The following is a 26,447-nucleotide window of genomic DNA, read 5'->3' as shown; positions in this document are numbered from 1 at the left end:
GAACTCTATCTTCAACAGCCTACCAAGTAATTAACGAAACAGTGCAACTGCTTAATTTAATACCCCACTGTTGGGGAATATTATTTTAAGGTGCATGGCTTTTGTTTATGTTGTATTTGTTTAACTCAGTGAAGCTGTGATTCCTTGCCTGTCTAAAACACCTGATGGTCTGATAAAGAGTTGATGGCCAATAAGCAAGTCAGGAGCAAGGATAGGCGGAGCTGGAAGAGAGTATAAATATAAGGAGAAATGAGGAAGCAGAAGCCTAAGAGAACAAAGAGAAAAGGACACCCAGCCAGCCACGGAGAAAGAAGTAAAGAAAGGAATACAGGAATAGAGAAAGATAAAAGCCCAGAGGCAAAAGGTAGTCAGGGCAATTTTTAAAAAACTGGGGAGATGGCTCAGTAGGTAAGAGCACTGGCTGCTCTTCCAAGGGACCCAGGTTCAGTTCCCAGCACCCACATGACAGCTCACAACTGTCTGTAACTCCAGTTCCAGGGGATCTGACACTCCCATATAGACATACATGGAGGCAAAATATCAATGCACGTGAAATAAAACAAAGAAAAGAAAAGCTGGCAAGAAGCAAACCAAGCTAAGACCAGACAGTCATAATTAAGAATAAGAATAAGCCTCTGTATGTGATTTATTTGAGAGCTGGGTGGGAGGCCTCTCAAAAAGCCAAAACAGTAAAGTATCATACAACATTTTGGTGTTCTAATGTGGGCCCATATTTCCATGTAGAGCCCCAAAAAGCTGGATGGGGGAGGGGGGAGAGTACACGACTCTTTTAGCCAGCAGAGCTAAATAGAAATGAGAAACAGCAAGCTAAGTAAAATCTGCTTAGTAAGCTAAGTAAAAGCTGCAACACAGGTACCAGCTTCCATACCTAGAAAAGTTTAATGCAGTTCTCAGTAACACACCTCTGACCAGCCCACAACTGTAGGCTTGGCTCTCCTCACCCAACCGAGAGTGTGTGGAGCCAGCTGCAAGAGCACAGGAATGATTCAGAGGTAGCTTTAACAGTCTAAAGTTTGCTCCTGCGGTCAAAATTGGCTAAAGATCCACAGCAAAAGAGGTCAGAGTGAAAAAACCTCTAAAGAGAAGCCAGGCAGAGGTGGCACAGGCCTTTAATCCTAGCACTTGGGAGGCAGAGACAGGTGGATCTCTGTGAGTTTGAGGTCAGCTGGGGCTATGACACAGAGAAACCCTGTCTCGAAAAACAAAAACAAAACAAAAACCTCTAAACAGGTTTAAGTATGTTTTAGAATGTGCATAGGCTTAAGAAAATGGACAGTCGTTGAAAGAAAGAAATGGATTAAAATAATAAAGTCTTAAAGAGACGGTAAAAGTAATGGAAAAGAAAAAAGCCACATAAAGATGGAAAATACATGGGACGTCTGGTTCCTGTATTCTAGTATTGTTGGTTTTGAATTCTTTGATTGCTGAAATGCACAGGGCAGCTGCTAAGAGACCTGGAATTGAAAGAGGGACTGTGGAAATAAATTAGCCAAGATAATTTAAGAATGCTTTAACTTTAAAACGTGAAAAAAAATTGTCCGATGGAAAGCAAAAATGCTTTTGAGGTTTTGCTTTTCTTTCCCCAGGAAACAAGAGGCTGTGGATTTGCTCCTGGTTTATTTGGATCTGGTTTGGTCAGGAGAGACCTCCTTAAACTTGACAGGTGATATTTATCAACAAACATTATAATTGGTCTTCCCAGGACTTGGCCATTGTCTCAGATGTTCTCTCTGGGACCCTAAAAATATTTCACCCACATTGAGCAGGAAGAAGTCTAGAGAACATAACATCCACAATCACAAGAAAAAAGGGGTGTCGGTGGTCTTTGGCTATTTTGTGGGTCATGAATGTTTGCTATATTTAGGGTAATATAGAAACATAAGATAAAAAGACAACTATTAATCTCAGATATTTTGCATTGGCGTGGATTTTAGTATATGAGTGGAAATTCAAAGTCAATTTTAAAACACTTTATACATGATTTTACTCTTGTTTAAAGGACTTTCGTATGTTGATTAAAAATTTAAGTTTATTTTTGTTCCAACACATTGTATGTTTCTACTCTTGTTTGAAGGATTTTTTGACTGGACAGTAGTGGTGCATGCCTTTAATCCCAGCACTCAAGAGGCAGAGCCAGGTGGATCTCTGTGAGTGAAACAAAGCCAGTCTGGTCTACAGAGCAAGTTACAGGACTGGCGCCAAAGTTACTGAGAAATCCTGTCTCAAAACTCAAAATAAAATAAAGGTGTTTTGTATATTGATTTTTGTTGCAACATATTATACATATATATTTCTGCTTTTATTTAAGGTATTTTACCTAGGTTGTTCATTTAAAAATGTCAGGTAAAGTTCTAGTTTTTGAAAACCTATGACCTATTTAGGATAATCAAGCAGCACAGGTCAGTAGCTATTCATCTATAACAATCAAATTTGCAGATAGGTTAGGTATGTCTTCCAGACCATATGGAGATATATTTTAGATCGATAAATAGTCTTCAAATTCATCACAGACCTATAGACTATGGCATTTAAAATGTTTTGTTAATTTAAAGTTTTTCACGACAATGACACACATCTGCTCCTGGCACCACCAATTTACTTCAGAGAAGATACAGGCATTGAAGAAACTCCTTACGGAATTTGCTGTCATTGTGGCAAGGTTAGCTACTGAGCAAGGAGACTGTGCCTGCCTTTGATTGCTGACGATGTGCTGTGCAGACTGGACATGCAGAACCCACAGGAAAGTGACTGCTGCAAACTTTGCCAAAACAAGACAGGATGCTCATTCACTGTTCCTGCTTCACAGAAGAACCTGCCAGACATTCCGTAGGACACAGAGAAAAGTGACTGACAAACTGCCAATATAGGCGAAACAGTCTTTCAAATTTCCTGCTTCACTGAAAAGTCTGCCAAATAATATGGGCCTGTAGGCTGAAGATGAATGCCCAATGTTACAAAGGAACTTTGGGTGACTGGCCAGGCAGTCAGGCGTCTCTGTCATTTCTAGAGTTTTTAGAAGTTGACTGCAATGCGGTTTTTGCTTATTTAAATAATATTGTATTCTTCGGGTGCCTTTGATAAAGTTGAAGACTATATAGTTATAGTTGCACTTTTTCTTAGATATGATAGAATGTAAGTTAAGTATAAAATTTTGGATTTACTAACATGGGATAGATTATAGAGTATTTTCATAAGTTTACTAGACATGAAAGAATTGGAATTGAGTACACCGTGAATGTAATCTTTACTTGATAATTATTCTTATTCTACACAATCTTACTATGTTAAAGTTAAAACTTTTCATTTTTGTTTAGAAAAACAAAAGGAGAAATGATGGAGAATATTATTTTAAGGTATGTGATTTTTGCTTCTGCTGCATTTTTTAAAGAATGAAATGAAGTTCTGATTCTATGCCTGTCTAAAACAACTAATGGTTTAATAAAGAGCTGAGTGGCCAATAGCAAGGCAAGAGCAAGGGTATGCAGGGCTGGCAGGTAGAGAGCAGAAACAGAAGGAAAAATGAGGAAGAAGAGGAGCAAGAGAACAAAGAGAGGAGGACATCAGGGGCCAGCTAGCTACACAGCAAGCCACAGAGAAAGATGCAAAGAAAGGTACAAAGAAATAGAGAAAGATAAAAGCCCAAGGCAAAAGGTAGTCAGGATAACTTAAGAAAATCTTGGCAAGAAATAAGGCAAGCTAAGGCCAGGCATTCATATCTAAGAATAAGCCTCTGTGTGGGATTTATTTGGGAGCTGGATGGTGGAACCCACAAAATGCCAAAAGAGTAAAACATCACACAACAATTCACTTCCAAAAATTTTCCTAAAACTTTATTTCCAACATGTAGCTCTAACTTGCATGGGCTGCATGTGGTCAAGATAAGCTTCATATGTATTATGACACAAAATTAAAAACTTACTTAAAATGATATTAGACTTTTAACATATTTTAAATTTTATAATTCAAATGTGCCGCTCTTATGCAAGAACTCTGTAATGACAAAGTCATGCTACAAAATCAAAAGGTCAGTCACACCTGAGTTTTGAGAGTCCTTCCTATAAAATATACTGCCCTGGTTAAGACTGTAAATAAAACTAGTAAAAATTATTCTAGTATGAAAACTCTGCTGAAAATACAGCTTCCTCCTTGTCGTTTGAAAGAAAACGGCCCCCAAAGGGAGTGGCACTATTAGATGTGGCCTTGCTGGAGTGGGTGTGGCCTTGTCAGAGGAAGTTCGTCACTGTGAGGGGTAGGTTTTAAAGTCTTTTTCTTAAATTTCACTCAGTTTGACAGTCAATTTCCTGTTGCCTGCAAGATATGGGACACTTGGCTACTTCTTCAGCACCATGCCTGCCAGCTGCCACAGCGCTCCCTACCATAATGATAATGGTCTGGGACTCTGAACTACAAGCCAGCCATCACAATTGAGTTGTGCCTTTATAAAAGTTGCCATGGTTATGGCATCTCTTTACAGTAATACGAACCCTAACCAAGACAGAAGTTGGTTCTAGGGACTGGGATAGGCCTGAACATGTTTTTGGTTGGAGGAATTTAGACTTTTGATACTTTGGATTTGGAAAGCAGAAGAATGCTTTAAGCATTGCTTAATAGGCGATACTAGTAGGAACATGGAAGACAGTAGAGCTAAGACTCATTTGAACTATGAGTGGCTCAGCTTACTCAAGAGGTTTCAGAGGAGAATTTTTGTATGTTGCCTAGAGATCGTTCCTGTGATATTTTAGTGAAGAATGTACCTGTTTCTTGTCCTTATTTGAAAAATTTGCCTGAGACTAAAGGGAAGAGTTTGGATTGACTCCCTTGGTAGAGAAATCTAAAAGCAACTTAGTATAGATTCTGTGGTGTGATTACTAGTGTTAACTCTAATGAAGATATATAATGAAAAGGAGCAGGCTCAGCAAGGACAAATATGTGAGGAGAAAAAGAGCACCAGAATAAGGAATGAAGGTAAATGCTGTGCTCAAAGAGAAAGACAGATTAAGAAACAGAATCTAGGGAGTGGTGACCGTGGGGCAAGATTTCCCCCAGCTAAATTTCAAATTTGCGGAAAGGAATTAAGGAAAAGTTTAAAGTCAGATGTGATGGGACACACCTTTAATCCTAACACTGGCAAGGCAGAGGCTGGTGGATCTCTGAGTTTGAGGCCAGCTTGGTCTAAAGAGCAAGTTCAAGAACATTCAAGCTTAGGCAGTGAAGGAGAACAGAAAGCTGATGAAGATGTAATTAAAAAGGGGTCACATTCCAGGCCCAGTAAGCAGCAGAACTTGGCAGCTTTGGTCACGTGGTTTGATAGAAGAAACGGGACAGGCAGCGGCACATGCCTTTAATCCCAGCACTCGGGAGGCAGAGACATGTGTATCTCTGAGTTTGAGGGAAACCTGGTCTACAAGAGCTAGTTCCAGGAGAGGCACAAAAGCTACAAAGAGAAACCCTGTCAAGAAAAAAAGAAGAAGGAGAAGGAGGAGGAGGAAGAGGAGGGAGGAGGAGGAAGAGGTGGGGAGGAAGGAGGAGGAGGAAGAGGAGGAGGAGAAGAAGAAACCAATTATGTAATTTGCCTCCAATCCTTAAGAAAGCTGCTGAGGCCAGGCATGAATCAGGGGTGTCTCTGAATAGAGGCCTAGTAGTGAGACCATTGCATGAAGTTAAGAGGTTGAAGCCTGGATTGTCTTGGCGAATCCAAGACATTACAGATGCCAGAATTGTGGAATGCCTGCCAAAAAGATGTGGAGAGCATTTTGACATCAACCATGGAGATGCAGAGTTTGGAGTTTGTTCAGATGGTTTTCGGTCTTGAGTTGGTCTAGTATTTCGTTGCTATGCTTCCTTCCCTGTGTTTTTAGAATGGTAATGTGTCTCGTGTAACATTCTATGTTGGAAGTATATGATCTTTTTTGATTTTTACAGGTTATTACAGTTAAGAGATTGTAATACGTCTCAGAAGAGGCTCTGAACTCTGAAATAAGTTTGAGACTGTTATAGACTATGGGGACTTTTATAGTTGAACTGAATGCATTTTTGCATTATGATATGGCTATAAGCATTTGCGGGCCAGAGAGTGGAATGTGGTGGTTTGAATGGAAATGTCCCCCAAAGGGAGTGGCACTATTAGGAGGTGAGGCTTTGTTGGAGTAGGTGTGGTCTTATTGGAGGAATTGCATTACTGTGGGGATGGGCTTTGAGGCCTTTTTCTCAAGCTTCACTCAGTTTGACAGTCAACTGACTTTCTGTTGCCTGTAAGATACTTGGCTTTCTCCACCACCATGCTGCCTGCCAGCCTTCCGCCATGCTCCCCACCATGATGATAATGGACTGAGTCTCAGAACCACAAGCTAGCCACAATCAATTGTTTCCTTTATAAGAGGTGCTGTAGTCATGGTGTCTCTTCACAATAATAGTAACCCTAAGACAAGCCTCGTACAGCTAAAGTAGAAAGTCTGCAAGGAGCTGTGAGTCAATACCTGCGAGTGCACACACACAGGTGCATACACACACACACACACGCACACATCCACACCATATGCACACACATCACACACATGCACAAAACTACACACACTTGAAAAACATTTTTCAGCAGAAAGTATGGTACTAACAACTCAATAAAACTCAACTAAATCATCATTGGAAACTTCTTCAGGTCTCTAAAACTTATTCCTATGTGTTGAGTTTTAGCTGAGCACCACAAAAAACACATTTTAAAATTGTGTTTAGGCTGGAGAGGATAACGTTAGGCTGGGACACACTGCCCTCTTCACTGCAGAGGCAAGAGGACTAAGTGTGAGAGCCCGCCCATCCAGTCTACCTGGGCTACCTAGCCAGCCTCTGTTCTTAAAAATAAGTTAACATTGGGATTTACTGATAATCATCATAGTGTGACTAAAGGTTTTAACACTTCTCCAAATAATTATAGTCCCATTTTAACTGATTTCTTGTATCTATAGGATTCCTCGGTTTCAATTCACAAGAAGGTCAAAGTGATTCTTCTGTGAAAGAAGATGAAGGGTCTCTCTCTCTCTCACACACACACACACAATCACGTATTGTCTACCTGGCTGAGATACACCTGCCACATAGAATCATTTGTCACTGCTAGAACATGCCAAGTTCTCAGGCCAACAAACTACTTTCTGCTGTTTGCAATACTTCCACCTGAACCAACATTTAATCTTTCATAGTTCAGCTTTGTCTGTGTTTTCTTTCCTCTCGCCGCACCCAGAAATACCTGCTTTTTATTGAACAGCTGCCTGCCCATTTGCTCAACTCAAATATGAACTTTTAAATTCAATAAAGTGTCATTTCTGTCTATCACACAGCCCAGTATGGTGTGTAGTACAATAAAAGTACGAACTCGAACATGTGTCCAGTGTTGGAACTTGTAACATGTCATCGATTTGTGTGTGAATATCCCATCAATGTAGTGATATTTCATTTGTATTTTAATAAATAAAGCCTGTCTGAAGTTCGGAGAGTAAAACAGCCCCACAGGTCAGTCTTACAGACCAGACAGTGGTGACGCACACCTTTAATCCCAGTAGCCACACTAGTTTGCCATAGAATCTGGGTGATGCATGTCTTTAATCCCAGCCCTAGAGAGGATTATAAGACTGGAGGAGACAGGTCTCACACACAGTCTCATTCTGAGATTCCTGGAGGCAGGATCTCCATTTCGAGAGAGGTAAGAGCCATTGACTGGCTGTTTTGCTCTTCTGATCTTCAAGTTGAACCCCAATTTCTGTCTCTGGGTTTATTAATCGTGCTACACATCAGACACCAGGTTCCACTGAGAACACCATAGTAACAAACATAAGACTTTTCTTAATGAGTTAGTGAACAAAATGGCACAGCAGCCATGCTTGATCTGTGTTATCTTGCAGTAAGGACAATAAAGGGGAATCAGGTTAAGAACAAAATGGTTCTCAGAATTTATTTTTAGTTTTTTTGTTTTTGTTTTTGTTCATGATTAATCACGAATGTTATGCAATCCTGTGAAATTAAACCTCAGGAAGCAAAAGTATTTAATGAAATAAAAAAATTTTATTTAAATTTTTTTCTTACTGTGTTTTGGGCATCATTTAAAACATATTACACAAATTGTATACTGAATTGTTATGGACTAAGGGCAGCCCCCAAAAAACTGTTCATACTTCACATAATCTCTTAATAAATTGTAGAGAATTTGGAGCAAAAATATTAATTTCAAAAAGTCATTGGAAGTTAGCCTTTAATTTTCATTTTAAATAAGAGCTGTGTTGTTTATTCTAAGAAGCTTCATCAACACACATAGGAAGGTCCTTATTTATCAGGGGTACAGGCATCGCACAAGGACAACGAGTGCCAGAAACCCACAGATTAAGTACCATAACCTAAAATGGTCAAAATCTGAATGGTTGGATTTCAAGCATGAGAACACTTCCTCTTTGAAAGGGGACCCAAACCCAGCATGCTGGCACATGCCTTTAAGCACTAGGGAGGCAGAGTTCATCTCAGGAAATTCAAAGCCAGCCTGGTCTAGATCCTGAGTTCCAGGATAGCCCGGGCCACATAGTGAGTTCCTGTCTCAAAAATACCAAAAAGGAGGAGGAGGAGAGAGGTGAGGAAGGAAGAGAGGGAGGGGGGAGGGGGAGCGGGGAGAGGACCCATCTACAGGGCACATTACAGAAAAAAAACAACAACAACAAACAGAATCTTACTGCTTTAATTTCAGGAACAACTTTGACAATATTCCTCCTCCCCTAGAAGGATGACCAACTTTCTTCTGTTAAGACTTCACTCCTCTTGAATACCTTTCTCACTACAAAGGCAAGATTAAAGCTATCTACACTCAGCATTCTTTTAGAAATAAGTCCAAATGTTTGAAGGTTTTAATAAAGCTTTTATCCTCAATATTTGCTAGTCGTCTCTCTCCCCCAGAAACTATATCCAGTAAAAGGATACTTTGTCATCTTTTCCTGTAGACTATGAAAAAGGGAGGGAGGATGAGAGAAAACACAATAGCAAAGACACTGAAAATAGTTGATACTGGCGTGCTGTATAGTTAAAAAAAAAAATGAGCAGATGAGACCAAAAAACTGGTACTCAGATCCAAAAACATAAGCCATATAGTGCCAAACTTCATGAAAGACAACAGTCCATTCCTATGGTTTGCTCATAATGTAAAATATTTCAATAGTAATATTTTTATTAGTAATATTTTTAATAGTAATATTTTATTTTTGAAGGCATTCAGTTAACTCATGGTAGAGAGAAAAAGGCAAGAACTACTATTACAAACAGATACAAGTTACTTGGCATCGCTAAATAATCTTGTCTTACTTAACCAAAGGAGCACAAATATAAAAGTCAACGTAACACACAAGCTCCTCATTTCTAAGCAACCTTATAAAGATGGTATCTGAAAGCCAGGACTCCAACATGGGGCCTTTAAGCGTTTACTTGCTTTGTGCTAGACATAAAACAAACTTCTGGGCAATGAAAAACAGAAGGTATATTAGCATCCTAAACTTCAAATCATTTACATGAGGTTCTGGTCCATCATCTAAAACAATTTATTTTCTTGTTTTTAACAACGTTCTAACAAGATAATGGAATCCTTGACAGCTAAGAAACATGAAGCTGGTTCCAATAATTAACCAACCCAACAGATACAAAGCAACCCATTGGCATGTTGTAGGCACTCTCCCTGGCTCTAGGGGTGTGGCAGGAAGGGAAAGAAAAACAAAACAAAACAAAAAACCTTGTCTTCTTCAAGCCTTCTGAACATATAGCAGAATCGCAATCTCCAAGGGAGCTGGGTTTATAAAACAAACATCTTATTGTCAAGACTAAAGTGGGCCGAGAAATCTGCATTGTAACAATCACCCCCATTCCCAGGTGTTCAGCTGAGGTCACTCTCAGACACTACATTCTTCAACAATGAATTGAGCACCTCTCTGGATTCAGCTGAAATCCACGCCTGGTGGTTACATAAGGGAGAGAGAAATCTGGTCAGGAGGACCGCTATTTAATACTAATCTCATAAGGTCAGTGTTGATGCACAAAGATTAAATACTAACTAGAAAACTCATAGAGAATATTAATTCCAAACAGTGTTGCTGCTCAACCTCAGCATTAGTTGTGACTATAATGAGCACCCAGAGTAGGATACACAGTGAGAAATCACCTCACTGCAGTCCACATCTCTGAGGCGGCACAAGGGCGCTGCCAGAAAAACACTCGTGTGGTCAAAGAGCTCCTTCCTGGACCGAGGGAGGACAGGCTTGACAAAGCAGCCTTTTATTGGACAAAGTTTCTTGGGGGTGAGGGGAGCAAATATTTAGGCTTAAGCCTTCCAAACAGCTTGGCCTCTTTCTAAAGGAAGCCTGCCAGGGGGGTGTGGTCAGTGGGGAGGGGAAGACACTCTTGGAAAGGAAAGATCTTCACTACCTGATTCTATAACACTTGGCCTTCAGTGGCATTCTTTTTTTTTTTTTTTTTTTAATCACATATCACGATTCTGGCTTTGTCAGAAAGATCCAGAACTACTAAAGATCTCAGTACAGTTTCCTTAAATGTCTTAGAGTTGTCTACAGATGCTGGGGTGGAGGATGGAGGTTTAGCAAGAAGCTCTAAAGATGCTGGAATGGATGATGCTTTGACATTTCTAGAGAGGAGGCAACCTTTGATGACAGGACATCATCGGCAGTCATTCTGAACACTGCTAAACACAAGAACACTTAACCTCACTTGGGAAAGTCCTGACACCTAACCATCACCTGTCAAATGGCTGTCCTTGGGGAAGTTGGCCACACCTAACCTTTTCTGTTTAGAACTGGTATTCTCTGTGTCTTTCATTCCTCTCAGCTGGTGATGCCTGAAATTGTGTTCCCTCTCTGCATGTTCATTTCCATGGCACAAGGCAAACTGTCTCACGGGTCTAAAGCCACAGGATGGGCAACAGAACAAGGGCATGGAAAGGAACCAGGGCAGGTCTATATGGTTTGCTCCCTCCTCGCTAATATCAGCTGGATTTAAACCCTGACCACTAAGCCACATCTCCCACTGAAGCCTCGTTAGGCCTGTCCTTCCTGGCACATTGCTTCTCACCACACAGATTACCTGACCTAACTCCTGTAATGAAACCAGTAGCAGCCAGAATCTGGCATTCATTATACTGTGACAAAATCATGCTCCAGTCCTCCCTGGACTAAAGAAAAGATATGTATGCTCTTTCCCAGACCCACTGTCTAGCTGTGGTCATCAGTAGTGAGATGTTCTGCAGAACAATAAAAATGTTTTTTTTTATTTTTAAATAAAAATAAACAGCAGAGAGGCTGCTGGGGGAGACAGAGTCATTGTCTTCAGTGGTATAGATGCTAGTGATTTGTTCATGCTCTACTGGACAGCTTCACACACCTGCCCATCCTGGTGGCTCTTGTTAAGATCAGTGGGTCATAAAACAAAAGACGACATGATAGCGGGAAGGGAACTGTTGGGATAAGCGGCATGGTTGCAGCGGAAGGGGGCAGGAATTGAATGAGTGACCCAAAATGTATGAAGTAACAAAAATGTTTAAATGAAATAAAAACTCTTTAAAATCAAGGCAGACATATGCCTAATTCAGAGGCAGCACCTCAGGGATAAAAGGCTTTTCAAGCAACATCTTCCTGGATATGATTTCACAAATACGTAAATTTCAGGACTGACCAGCTATTATGAGATGGTTCCCGCACCTTGACCTCAGGATGCTATGAGTCTGAAATGACAGGGTCAATGATAAAAGAAAACAAACCAATCTAGTGTGAGGGAAAGGAAGAAAAAGACTATGTCCAGGAAGTCAGCCACAAATCAAAACTCATGTCAGTGCATTATAACAAAGAGAAGTGTCCACTGCCCCTTATCTCAACGTTACTTGGGGCTGCCTCCAGGCCTGTTCTTCCTTAGTCGCCAGCTTCGCCCTCAATGTGGTCCTTAAATAAACATTACTACCACACCCTCCTCAGAGGCTGTCTATTTCACGGAGGCCATGGCCATGAGCCTGAAGATTTTTTTCATAGAAATACAGCGTCCCACATCAAGCCCTAAAATCCTCTTTGCTCAGTGTTCTACTGATGTCTATTATGAATTAAAATGACGTTTACGTACCATCCTGCAATCCCATCTAGGAAGCCCTATTCTGCCTCTATGAGAAGAGACTGCCACATCCGTGATGCAGAGACAACCACCTGGAAAACCATCCTTTTGTAAATGACAACTGCCAGCAGTGGAGCAGCTCTTGTGCCTTTTTAATGACCATTAGCAGGACATAAAACAGGTGGTTATGACGCTATTTCTGGGCTCCAAATGCAAAGGTAACTAGAGGCTGCAATTTTCAGGCAGTCAAACAGCACGCATTTCAGCTCAAACATCTGGCATTCGGATGATTTCAGAAATCTTTGGAGGAAAAAAGAAATCCAGGGAAGAAGGAAACGTAATGGATACGGCGAGGCGAGGTCTGGGTGCTCTGCAACCTTAGCGCATCTGGCGCTGCTCTGCTACGTACGCTGGCCTGCTGGGATGCACATCTCGGTGATGCTTTATTTTCGGTCCTCCCTCTCCGGCCCACAACACAAGCCCATAATTACAGTTCAGTCCTAGTCTGTGGATTGGAACTCCCAGCAGCCTGAGCTGTACTGGCTTCCACTCACTGATCTTGTACAACTGCATTTCCTTCCCACTCCCGCCCTTCAGACTCTGAACATCTGTGACCCACCTCTTGAGACGTGAAGCAACATCAGGAACCTTCAGCTTTGAGAGGAATTCTCAAACTGGTACTATAGCTGTTTTTTAAAATAGGGCATTTGGGGATGGAGCACAAATCAGTGAGAGAGGGTTTGTCTAAGGGCAAGGCTGGCTAGAAGGTAGCTCACCAGTACCACAAAAAGGTTAAAAAAAAAAAGATACTAGCACAGGATAGTCATCCACGTACCATTCAAAAACCAGTCCTGAAGGAGGACTGGAGACCAAAAGATAAGCTCAACAGTGTCTTCCCAGAGTTCTTCTGAGCCTGTCATGGCTGACCTCCCCCTCCAACTCACATCCTTCCTTTTCTATAAATTCCAAGATAAATATATAAGCACATGACCACGAAAAATATTCAAAGGCTAAATTGTATTTCAGCTTCTTGCTAGGGTCTCCCCACGGCTAATTCATCTGGTTTCTGCCTCCTTCCCATATCATGGACACTCTTCCCTCCATTCTGTTGGATCTGCCTATACTGTCTATTACACAATACTGTAAATCCTCAGGACCTTCAAAATGGTATGTATCCTCTTCCTCTGAAAGCTCTTCTTTGGATGTGTCCGTGCATCACTCCCAGGTACAATCCAGATCTCTGCTCAAGTGCTACCCTGTAGAAGGTTTTGATGATCATACTTTCTAATTCTTACTCTAGACCCTTCACTTCCATCCCGCCTTGTTCCTTCCTCCTGCCTTTGCTAAACTTTAAAGCATGCTATGTATCAAGTTATACCATTTATTTTCTTCTCTCACCCAGCAGAATACAAAAGCTATGCAAGTAAAGATGTTTAGATACTTAGACAAGATCTTGATAAATGATGGCAGGTACAACTAACATTTTAATAAGGATGAAATTTTAAGGTTTTATTACTTAAACATGTGTACTATTGTAGAAAATATTAAAGCACTATTGTTGAGGGGATATACATAAATTTCAATCCCAAAGAGAATATATTATTTGTAAAAATATCTGCATATGTAGATATATACATGGATGGGACACATCTTTGAGAAGACAGAGTTCTGAATGAGCCTTTATTTTATATTTTCATGGGATTTAATGCTTGCCTTACAACATCATAAACTACTATTAAAAGAGATTTTAAATGAGATAGTACTGTAGCCGAGTCGTTAAAAAAAACTGATGAAAAATACAACTAAGAAAATAACTAGACACAAACTATAAATATTGCACAATGACGAATTCCTTGTTTCATAGTATATGCCACACTACCAAAGCATGTCCTTACCTAACTACTTAGAACAGTGCAACAACCAAAATCATTATAGCTCACAGCTTCAACTTTGACTAACCAGCAAGAAGCCACCTCCAGTTAGAGCATGACCCATGGTGCGTCACCGGAAAGCAAAAGGCAGAGTTCACACCTCACCTAAACAGTTGCCAGTATTGAGATGTAAAATGCAAAATATCCGGCTGTGGAAGGAAGGCTGGCAATTACAAGAGAGAAAATTCTGATTGGTCACTATGTCAATGCTATGCCAGTGTCTTAGGGTTTCTATTGCTGTGAAGAGACACCATGAGCATGGCAATTCTTATACAGGAGAACATTAAATTGTGGTGCCTCGCTTACAGTTTAGAGGTTTGGTCTGTTATCATCATGGTGGGAAGCAAGGCACCATGCAGGCAGACATGGAGCTAGAGAAGGAGCTGAGAGTTCTAATATCTTCACTCTCAGGAAACAAGGAGTGGTCTGTCTCTCTGGGCGTGGTTTGAGCATATATAAGACCTCAAAGCCCAGCTCCAAGGTGATATAGTTCCTCCAATAAGATCACACCTGCTCTAAAAAAGCCACACTTCCTAATAGTGCCACTCCCTTTTGCTTTTTCTTTTGAAACCACTACAATCAATGAAATCACCAATATTTTTGGAGCCACCTCGGAGTTCTAGCCATCACTATGGGTCTTCTCTATGTTCCAACAATTTCAGAGAAATTGGACTAAACACCTTATTTTTTTTTTATTTTTGAGACAGGGTCTCACTGTATGTCCCTGGCTGTCCTGGATCTAGCTCTGTGTAGCACTAATAACAAAAAACCCAGCGTCAGAAATTGGGGTTCAATCTGAAAAGCAAAGCAGACAAGTCACTAGAGAAGTCTTATATCTACCCAAGGCTGGTGATCGCAGACTAAGTAGACTAAGCCTCTCTCTTCCTCTCATTTTAAATTCCCTCTAGTGCTAAGATTAAAGGCGTATGACTCCCTAGTACTGGGATTAAAAGTGTGAGGCACTACCACTTGGATGTGTTCCTGCATTGATCTTGTGAAGCCCAGGGTGGCCTTGAACTCAGAGAGATCCACCTGCCTCTGTCTCCCCAAATCCTGGGATTAAAGGTGTGTGCCACCACTGCCCAACCTCTAGTGGCTTAGCTTTGCCCTTCCAATATTTAGGCAAGTTTTATTTATTAAAACATAAATAAGATATCACTATAGCTCTGTACACCAGGCTGTTCTTGAACTCACAGAGATCCACCTGCCTCTGTCTCCCGGTACTGGGAGTAAAGGCAATAAGCAGAGACCTAGACTGTGTAATCTTTCAGCAACTGTGGCCCGTGGTGCGAGGAGAAGTTATGGAGTTCAGTGCATACTCAATAAAAAGCTCAACAACAGTGATACTCAGAGTTTTCTGGAAAGTTTTGAGAAAACATTTCATTTTTGTCCTTTTGTAAAACAGTAAAATAACAGCGAATAAGTAAACAACAGGAAACCAGTTACTAGATAAAATGAGCACGGGGTACCACATCTGAGAGTCTGGAAGAGCAGTCAGACAGAAACTGGTTCGGGCGGTGTAAATGGCTGCAAAAGCAGTTGTCATTTTGGCGTAGCCTAAGAATTCCAGAAAAATCCCAATCATTTAGAACAAAAGTAAGGGAAGAAACACAAGGCTGAAACTGTTAACGGGCATCCCAAATAACATCCAGAAACTACAAACATTTGGTATGAAACTAGGAAAAAAAAATTAATGTCTTCAAGGTCTGGAATCCAAGCCCAGTACAAGGGACCAAAGAAAGGGGAGTTTTGGAAAAACCCTTCAACTAGATGGTTAAGAGAGAAAGGAAAAGAACAGTGACTGCCTGCCAACATGAAAAGGAGCCTAGGGAAATCTATTATTCACCTTTGGACTGGGTTGAAAGGAGATTAGATTTTCTCAAAATTTACAAAGGGAAAAAAATTAGTCACATATAAAAAGGCTTTCACATGAGATTACTAGAAAAAGTCTCAACAGCAAGAGAATTAAAGGAAATGGAGAAATAGCTTCAGAATCCATAGAGAAAAAAGTTCAGAAATGTAAAAACTAAAAAATGTATCTCACATCCACTATTTTTTGTTGGACATAATCCTGCATAACCAGGGACTTAACTAAGGCAAACATGAAATTCAAAAATGGAGGGAGCTGGTGTAGATTTGAATGGGGGAGGAATGAGATGAGAAGAAGATCTTGGGGGCATAGAAGTGAACCGGGCAATGCCATTTTATAATATGGACTGAAAACAGAATGTTTTGTAAACGTTTGTAAACGTTTGGGCGTCCTAGTAGTAGTAACAGTGAAGAAACCAAAGAACGGAGCAGTTTGCTCCAGGAAAAAACAAAAGGTCACATAAGGAAAAGGAATCATAATACAGGGCTCAGCTAAACAAAATAAATTTATACAGAAATAAAAATCTGAAGACTCAATTTTTATTTAATCCCTCAAATGATAGTAATTGTTTAAATAAATGAAGATAAAGATTCATCTATCATAATCGAAAGTTAACAGTAAAATAAGTAAATAATAAAGCATTATTTAGACTGACACAAATACTGGAAGAAACAGATTATGTGTAAAGCAATTTCATGTTTAAAAAAAAATCTCAAGAATGGGTTCACACTTCTTGACTGTTTCTACATTCTGCTGCCTTCTACCATGCTAATTATTTTTTTAGAGAGAAGTATAGAAGTGTGCCATTGTGGTGGTGTATGCCTGTAATCCTGGGACCAAGGAAGCTAAGGTTGGAAAGTCATTAAGTTCAAGGCCAGCTTGAGCTACGTGGTGAGTATGAGGTTATCTAAAGAGTGATACCCAGTCTCAGGAAAGGAAGAAAAAGGGAGCGGCGTGGTTGGTAAAGGGAGAGAGAAACCTAGGTCACATCTTGTTCACTGGTGGATTCCCAGAATTTAGGAGACTGCCTGACACAAAGAATATTCGAATCTTGTAGACTTGTAGACGGATGCTTTTAAGTCATGGGACCCAAATAGGGAGGCACACGTGGAGGAACTGATACATTTTTGTACATGACTTTTCCGATAAAATATTGGTTTTCCTAATATACAAAGCACATTCACTTTACATATCTATTAGCCTGAGGAGACTTGGGTGGCATGCAAAAGCTGGGCCTAGGAATTAGGAGGCAATTATCCTGTACTGAACCTGGTCACAGTGGACGGCAAATGGCCTCTGAATGAGTTGAGAGTTCTGTGATTCCATCTGTTCATTCAAGCCAGCGTTTTTCTTAAGATTTTAATTTTATTTTATGTGCATTAGTGTTTTGTCTGCATTCATGTCTTTGTGATGGTGCTGGATCCCCTGGAACTGTAGCTACAGACAGTTGTGAGCAGCAGTGTGGGTGCTGGGAATTCAACCCGGGTCCTTTGGAAGAATAGCCAGTGCTCTTAACCACTGAGTCATGTCTCCAGCCCCATTCTACCCAGTTTTATAATGCATACATCTCAATTTTACCTTCAGAGAGTGTAAAAAAAATAAATAAATAAACAAACCCAAAGAGTCCTAGTGTACACAATACAACTACTTACATCCTTAACCAGAATTTTCTTACTTGAAAAGAGTTATTGTAGTCTGTTCTTCTTGGATCAGTAATTTTTAGATTTTCTTCTTTTACAGACAAATGTTCAGCAGGTCTCAGACCAGTCTCTTTTCTTTCTATAATAGGTAATTCACACAAGTTTTAAATGTCAAGAACTGTAAAAGGAAGTCTCCCCGCTGCCTGGCCCTTAACTCAGCCTCCAGCCAATGAGAATAGGCGGCACACCTCTAGCAGAGCCCCTTCAGTCCCTCCCTTTTTCTGCTTTGTACCCGATGCGTTTTCTTTTTGAACGCACCTTGGCGACAGCTCCTTAAGGCACGAAGCAAGTTTTGTCTTTCTTTCCCAACAGGGACATGACATTAATATATCAATATTAGATAGAGGTACAATTTATTCACAGGAATCTAATTTTCATTTTCATTTTTGCTATTAAAATAGTGCCGCAATCAGTCACTAAACTCTCAAACAATTTAACCTGTCACCAACTTTATCTGTGCAACGGGTCTCTGACATCACTAGAAACGCCCATTTCTCTCCAAAGTGGTGCTATCAATTTACTCTTGTCAGTTACTTTTACATTTCAGTGGCAAAACACCATGACCAAGGCAACTTACAAAAGAATCCGTTTAACTGGGCTTACAGTTTCAGAGGGTTAAAGTCCACAAGAGCAGAGCAAAGGCAGGAGAAGATGGCTGGAAGAACTGAGCGCTGACAACTGAACAGGCAAGCAGGAGGTGGGTAGGGAAAGCTAACAGGGAAGGGTGGGGGCTTTTAAAACCCACAGTAACATAATTCCTACAAGGCTACATCTCCTAATCCTTCTAAACACTTCTACCAACTGGGGACCAAATATTCAAATATATGACCATACGGACGCTATTCTCATTCAGACCACAATCCTCCTTTAGGAGCAGGATCCTGTTTATTCATTTCAAAATGGAGTTTTGCTTATCGAATAAACAGAAAATGCTATCTGCCTGTAATTTTAACTTTTATCTATTTGAAAGCGACTGATTTGTATATTTAAATACAGATTCATAATTCACACCATATATACATTTCCTTTCCTCTCCCAGCTCACAAGACTATAAATTCTTTCCTGTACAGACACTGACCTATTCCACCTGGCCAGATGTCGAGCTGCATGCAATTGTCTGTTTCCATTTGGACTCATTTCCCAAGGCCAGTCTTCTCTTACAGCGTTTTCCAACTAATGCAGAGAATACTGTCACATAATGTAGGCTTTGGATTTGGAAAGAACCACCTGCCTCCTGATACTGCTGGTGCCGCGAGACCTTTGATCCCCAGTCCTTCAATCCTACGTGTGTGAGAGACAGAGCAAAGAAACTTCTCCCAACACTGCATAATAAAAAAAAATATTATATCTGTTCAAATCCCCAAGCACAGGACTCTCATAAAGTGTTAGTTTCATTTTGTCATCGCTAATCTGCCAGAAAACACAAAGGAAAAAAAAATACCTAGGTGGCTAAGCTGACTGCTATCTCTGTTTTGGGACACTTCCCTGAAAAGATTCCAGAAGTTACACACTGAAGGGCAGTCCTGATGGAGGCGTTCCACCACTTAGCTGGTAACACCTACCCGCTGAACACTGGAGGTGAATTACTTCTAGCTGCAAACCTCCAGCAGGTCCTCTAGCAGCTCAGACTATTCAGTGCACAGATCACTACCCTCTTGGAACGCTGAGTCCTCAAGGAATGCACTTTCTGGCTCCACCTATGAATAAATTCTTGTTGAGGCTGCAGAGTCAAGGAGGAGAGAGAGAGAGAGAAAACACTACTGTCTGCTTCTGGCTGGAGCTATGACCACATATTAGCTCCCACACTACTCTGAGCTAACAATGCTGAGCAAAATACACTCGGGGAAAAGCCGCTGTGAGATTTGAGGCCCAATTAAAATTTTTAGTCAATATATGACGTTAATGAAGAAATATGGAACAATGAGATGGCTCAGCCGGTAAAGGCAATGGCTTTCAAGCCCGAAAGGAGTTCAATCCTAGGGACTTCAGGGTGGCAGACAAAGACAGAACCCTGCAAGTCGCCCTTTAACATCCACACACATGCATCCATGTATATATACACACATACAAATAAGCAAAATAAATGCAACATATTTTTCTAAACAGAAAAATGATCTGAACCAAACAAATCACCCATGCCAAAAACATGCTAAGTTTATACTGAGGTCGGTTTTACTCAGTCATCTTTATACGCTCTCTCTGCAGCATCATACTGGGGACATCTGCACAAAGAAAACCCATCAGCGTGCGGAGTTCAGAGACTTGACTTAGCTACAGTCTCTTCACCTTATAGCTCATGGCAGCTCTGCTTTCACTGTTGCCCTGGGTTGAGATTATCTCTCTCTACACATGCCTGCCACCACTGTTTTATTTAGCATTTCTTACACAGCTAAGCTTCCACTATTTCATTAAAACCTTGAGTAGGAAATGCAATACTTTGTTGAGGGATTATTTTCTGTTTTACAAACTGTCATTATTCTCTCTATGTACTTTCCACTGATGAATAAAAATGCTAAAAAAAAAAAAAAATCTCTGGTTCCATAAAGGCAGGAGTTCTGATTACAATGCCAGTTAGACTGCAAAACTAAATCCTTTTCCAAGGACCCCTACAGCAAGAATTCACAAATGAGCGATCCCACAGGCATCCTATGAAAACCGGGGGGAGGTGGGGGAATCTCATTTACAAAAGGTAGAGTCTGGAAACTCTGAAACAGCTTACCATTTCTTCTCTCCTGCCAAGAGTACGTTCCATGCTCCAAGTCAGCCTGGCAGACCAATGAGATACACACCTCCGAGGGCTTCTAGAATGTATTAGGCATTTTGTACTACTTCAAGTATGAATTGCTGGCATGTCCTTATTCACCTCAGCTTAACCAAAAGGTCGATAGCTCTCAGCATTAGAAGATTTTTCTTTTTGCAGTCCTATCTCCTGCTCTACAACCCATTAGCTGCCTGACCTCTGTCATTCAACACCTCCAGCTGTGAAGACAGGCACAAACACCTTCCAACTTCATTTCACAAACCCACTTGGTGAATAAAGTGCTACCCTTGGCTGAAAAGTCACTAGATGACCTCTTTAACAACAAGCACAGATTCACTCTTACCTGTGTTTGGGAAAGACGATAGATACCAAGGTAAGACACAACTCCTGACCTTGAGTTTAGGGAGCCGGTCTTACCCTCTTCTATTACTGATACTCTAACAGTTCGCTGAAAGTCAAAGTCATAGTGCCCACTCTGAAACAAAGCGCTTCTTTATTCAAATGTGTGTTTTGTTTGTTTTTGAGACAGTATCTGTCTCACTATAGTCCAGAATAATCTAGAATTCATTACAGAACTTACACTTGAATTAAAAGCAATCCTCCTGCCTCAGCCTCTGGAATGCCAGAACTACAGGAATGATCCAATATACCCAGCTTTTCTGGCTGTTTTTTTATTCGTGACAGGTGTCTATGTAGTTCTAGCTGTCCTGGAACTCACTCTGTAGACCAGGCTGGCCTCAAACTCAGAGCGATCTGCCTGTTTCTGCCTCCCTGAGTGCTGGGATTAAAGGTATGTGCTACAACCAACTGGCCATGCCCATCTTTTAACATAATGTTGAAAAACTATGATTTTGAAGGGTGGAAGACAAATTGGCGTCTAATGAACCAAAGCAATGAAGTCAGAGACCTAAATTCAATCCTTACATTTGGGTCTTACTCCCCTGTGATCACAGGTAAATCCCTCTCCACTGCGAGTGTTGCCACTCCCCTCCATCCACCTGCCCAGAGGTGTTCTGAGTTAGCCAAATGACCAGAGAGGCTACTGGCGATTGGTAGGTGGAAATCATGGGCATCAGATATCCTGCAATGGACTGGAGAGTCAGTTTAAAGAACCATTACACTCCAAATATAAACAGAATCTGCCATTAAGAACTGCCCTATCCTCAGTGTCTTCAAAACTGTAAGAGGCTTCGAAGTGTAGCACCCCGTTAGTCCGTGGGTACTGTGTAAATGAGAAACTCAAGCAAAAGTTTTCTGCCCAGGATAAGAACACAATCAGTCCTTGAGAAATGTCTTAACACGTGTGCACTTCCTTTTGACTTACAGGTATTGCATGGAACCCATAAACAGGTTCACCGTGTGCAAGAAGCTTGTGCAATCATTTTCACAAAGCAGATAAAATAAGAAGGCAAGGGTTCACTTACAAAGCTTCACACTCCACCATATCCATTTAACAGAGCCATTTAAAAAACAAACAAACAAAAATCCCCAGTGAAGAGCCAACCATTCTCTCTAGAGACCTAATTTTCTGGATGCCTCTCTCAGTATCCTATCAACATACCTCTCCTAACACACCTTACATTCCTGCAGGTCCCTTGTACCATCTGCCATACCTGTTCCTATTTCTCCTATCCTCCCAAGTTCTCTACCACAGAAACATCCACAATTCATAGTCACTTAAGTCATTTAAAGTCACCTAAGTCATAAGGCCCCCACTGGGTTCTTCCGTCTCTTCTATGGGGTCCAGTCTTATGTGCCAGTCAACTGAGCTGAGCAATACAATGACAACTGTCAAAAAGAAATATTGAAATCTGGGAGGTTTGTTTGGTTTTTCAAAATAGGTTTCTCTGTATAGCTCTGGCTGTCCTAAAACTTGTTCCCTAGACCAGGCTGGCCTTGATCTCAGAGACCTGCCTGCCTCTGCCTCCCAAGTGTTGGGATAAAAGGTGTGTGCCATCATTGCTCGGGCAATTCTGCAAGTTCTTGAAAGTTCCCTGTGAAAGGTTTTAATTAATATTTTCATTTCCACATAATCTGTGCTGGCATAAGCACTTCGGAATCTGGTCGACTAACACGTTAGTTTAAACACTCAACAAAAGATGATCCTTAACCTTCTTTGATTGCTGAAAGTTTAATGAGAACACAGTAGCAGCAAACTCAATAAATAAATGATGTGTTCACGCCAGGTGAAGCCCAAGCAGCACAAAGCACACAGTGAAAACAAAGGTTGTCTTACACTCCAAACAGGAAAAGATAAAGAACTACGAAAACGTGTGGGTTATTATCGTAGAGACCTGGCAACCTCCAAAGACCCTGTGTTTATCCCAACGTATCCCACTGGCCTTTGTTTTCATTGGTAGTGAACAAACATCTGGGGATAGAGATGATGTCATAAACTTGCCTTTCATTAGTCTCGTTAATATTTACGTTTCATTTTAATTCTGCTCTTTAGAAATTGCTAAGGGGTTCTGTTCTTAAGAAGTGTGTATCCTGTTTTGCATTTGGGCATGAGTAAGCTGAGCAATAAAACACGCGACAGCCAACACAATGAGTTCAGGCAAGAGAGGAGCCTATCTACACAAGGAAAGCCAGGAAAACCATCTCATCCCAAGACACACACACACAGAAAAGCACATGTTAATAGGCCACGTACATAAAGGGGCCTGAGTGTTGTGGGCACAGGTGAAGAATAGCTATTTAAGTTTAAGCAGCTCTCCTTTTTCTGTTTCATTTTTTTTTATTTTTTAAAAAAGAAAACAAACTTTTTTATTTTACATACCAATCCCAGTTCCTACTCCCTCCCCTCCTCCCAATTCCTCCACCTCTCCCTTACCCTCTTCCCCCCCACAAACCTGCCCTCCATCCACTCCTCAGAGTAGGTAAGGCACATTGCTTTGAGGAAGGACCAAGGCTCTCCCTACTATATCTAGGCTGAGCAAGGAATACATCCAAAGAGAATGGGTTCCCAAAACGCCAGTACAAGCAGTAGGGATAAATCTTGGTGCCACTGACAATAGCCCCTCAGTCTGCCCCAGCCATGCAACTATCACCCACATTCAGAGGGACTAGTTTTGTCCTATGCTGACTCCTTCCCTGTCCGGCCAGAGTTGGTGAGCACCCATGGGCTCAGGTAGACTGTTTCAGTGACTGTCCCCATCATGGTCTTGCCCTCTTTGCTAATATTCTCACTCCTCCCACTCTTCAACTGGACTTTGGGAGCTCAGCGCAGTGCTGAGAGGGCAAGCAGCTCTCTTTAAAACTTTTATTTAACAGTAAAATAGATTGTGATCATTCAAGTTTGTCAAAAGTTGTGCCAAATCATTTCCCAAATCTTAATTAAAACTGTTATCCATGTTACAGGTAGTTTTTACTGTTTTTTTATGTGGGAGCCCTTTCCTTGGATAGCATTACATGGCTACCTACTATACTAATTCACACCACATCTACTGAACTAACTCTACTACCCTAAAACCACTACTACAAAGGTGAACCCTGCTCTAACACTAAAAGGTTTTACTGCCATAAAGAGAAACAACCAACATGTCCCTTTCTTTCTGAAACGGATCACAGTGACAAATCACGACTCTGTTCCCAATCTTGTTAACACCAGGGTTGTTCTATTACTGGGAAAAATGATACTACTGAGTGGTTCCATTTGTCTCATTACACTTTCAAAAACAGCTTTGTGTTTGTTTATATCAGTGAAAAGAAAGACTTAAGCCCATATAAAAGAGCTAAACACCCACACCAGGGATTATCTGCAATCCCCTTAACATCTGGCCTGTTCTAAAAACGATGAGGAGTGCTAGAACACGCGCAATTAAAACTGCCTCCTGAAAAGCCACAGTCCCTGCCTATGGGGTGGTGAGGAGGGTCCGAGAAGCCATAGGTGAAAAAGATCTAGGGGCTGGATTAGTCAGCCCCAGGCAGAAAGAGTTCAGAATGGAGGAGTGCCTGCCTTAAAAGGGCAAATAGGCCAGGGGAGCGGGCAGGGTTTCAGGACCAGGCTGATAGAACTGGCCTGCTGACTGCTCTCCACCACTCTCATGTGTCCGCCCTGGTGCTGGGCCTACAGCTTTCACATCACCGAAGATTGTTAGTGCTGTTACAGCCATGGCAGGAACCACAGCCCAGGTGAGACTTGTCAGATTTCAAAACCATCACCAAGGGCTGTGAAACTTCCAATCTTCCCAACCAGGACAATCGCGTCTGAACGTCCAAGGAGAATAACCAGTCAATTATCAACGGCCATTTCTTGGAAAGATGTATTTTGCTAACAGGTGATCACAATGGAAATGTTTCACAGTTAGGAAAACCAAGGCGCACAAAGGACTAACAGCAAATCACAACCCCTAAATAGTAATGGAACTAGAACCGTCAGTTGTTTCCGATCCATTTTCTTTGAAGTCTATCACCAAGTCTTTAGTGTGAGGTAAATATAGCTCTCTAGAGGGCAATCTTCCAAGGACATGGGTTACAGGTTCTTCTGGTGCAACCGAAGTTGGCCTCACTTCTCACACACAAAAAAGTTTAAAGGAGCGAGTTACCTCCCTCAGGGAGGATGAGATTTAAAAACGGGCATTTTAATGAGAGGAGTCTTTTAAAATGTCAATCTTTAAAGTAGCATGAGGCAGAGGAAAAAAGATTATGGAAAGAGGGCACGCACTAATGATTAAGCCAGCTCCAGCCCTGGTTCCCAGAATCTGAGCGCTTCAGACAGATGCCCCAAGTGAGATAGGAACGAGGAAGGGCGGCATCATTTAAACTGTAAACAAATCTGGGACGACTTCGGATTCTGGATAAGTCTTGGGAAGCTCTCCTCGCAACTCTTACGAATAACTTCGAGAAAAACTAAAGACGGCAAAGCACCCGTAGAGGGGGAGAGGCTCCCTCGGCCGAGTGGAGGGGACAGATTGGTGAGCCCCGATGGCGGCGGGAAAGGAAGCGCGCGCAGGGAACCGGCCGGGGACAAGAACTTCGCCAGATCTAAGCCACCCAGGGCGGGACCGGAGGAAACCGAGCAAAGCAAGAAGGAGCGAACAGCGCCCCCGCGGCTCCCACCTGGAGGCGCCCCGACTCGCGCTGGTCGGCTGGCCGGTCCCCGGCTTCTCCTCCTCTTCCTCTTCCTTGTCCCGGGAAGGGTTCCGCGGAGCGAAGAACCGGGAGAAGCTGTGCCAGGGGGCGCTGCCCCTCCTGCGGCCGCCGGACATGTCCCCCCGAGCGGCCGCGTCGTCCGCGGGCCCCGACGAGACGGTGGCCGCAGCCCTGGCCTGCGGTGTGCAGCCGGAGTCGGCACGGGCCGCCAGCGCGGCTCCTCCAGCCCGGCCGGCACGAGCGCTCCCCGTGCGACTCCTCCTCCCGCCCGCGACCGGAGCAGCCCGCCCCCCGGGAGGAGCCAGCGACCGCCACCGCCCCGCCACCCGCAGCCAGCAGGTCCGGGTGGAGCAGCCTGTGGATGCTGGGCTCTTGCTTCCCGCCCAAGCCACCCCAGCCCGTAGTCCACTTAGTTTTGAGAACAGTTACTGTAAATGCGGTGTCTCCTCGCCCATGCTAGTAGTTTTAAAAGAGGGTCATCAATGAAGGTCTGTGGAAACACCTGTGCTGCCCTGGGACCAGTATGCAATCATTCTAAAGACAGTTTTAGCCAGCTGGGCAGAAGACACCAGGGTCCCATCTCTCCAGCTGTCGGCAATTTGTTTCTGCTTCAGCTGTAACTCCCTATCCAGGTGTGCTTTACTTCTCACCCTTCACCTATGGACTACTCCCAGAATCCTTCCTCAAAATGACACTGATCACAGGCAAATATGATTCAAGTATGACTCAAACTACAAAACGTTGAAACAAATAGTTCGCTGTTACGCAGGCGTTACTGTAGTCTGCAACCCCAAAGGTTGCAAGGTTAAGCAAAGTTGAAAATGAGTATCTGGTTATAATAACATGACTTTGTATATAGTGTAGCAGCTAGTGCAGAAAGCACAGGGGCACATTCCCCCAGGTGTTTTGTTTTGTCTAAAGCCAAATTCCAGAAATCCAAGAAC

At 42.0% G+C, this 26,447-nt stretch overlaps 1 protein-coding gene across 1 annotated transcript in view; it reads right to left on the bottom strand.

The window, feature by feature from the left end:
• The window catches only part of Crybg3 (crystallin beta-gamma domain containing 3), a 108,598-nt gene extending 82,917 nt beyond the window's left edge, over nt 1-25,681 (bottom strand). The window contains exon 1 of the mRNA XM_048422732.3: nt 25,471-25,681. Coding sequence (XP_048278689.3) covers nt 25,471-25,619 — 149 coding nt within the window. The 5' untranslated portion in view covers nt 25,620-25,681. The remainder of the gene's footprint in view (nt 1-25,470) is intronic.
• Between the last annotated feature and the right edge of the window lie 766 nt (nt 25,682-26,447).

Source organism: Myodes glareolus, chromosome 2 (genome assembly GCF_982192425.1).
Source record: "Myodes glareolus chromosome 2, mMyoGla1.1, whole genome shotgun sequence".
NCBI lineage: Eukaryota > Metazoa > Chordata > Mammalia > Rodentia > Cricetidae > Myodes > Myodes glareolus.
Note: the sequence above shows the minus strand (reverse complement) of the source record. Positions and strands in the feature narration are given on the sequence as shown.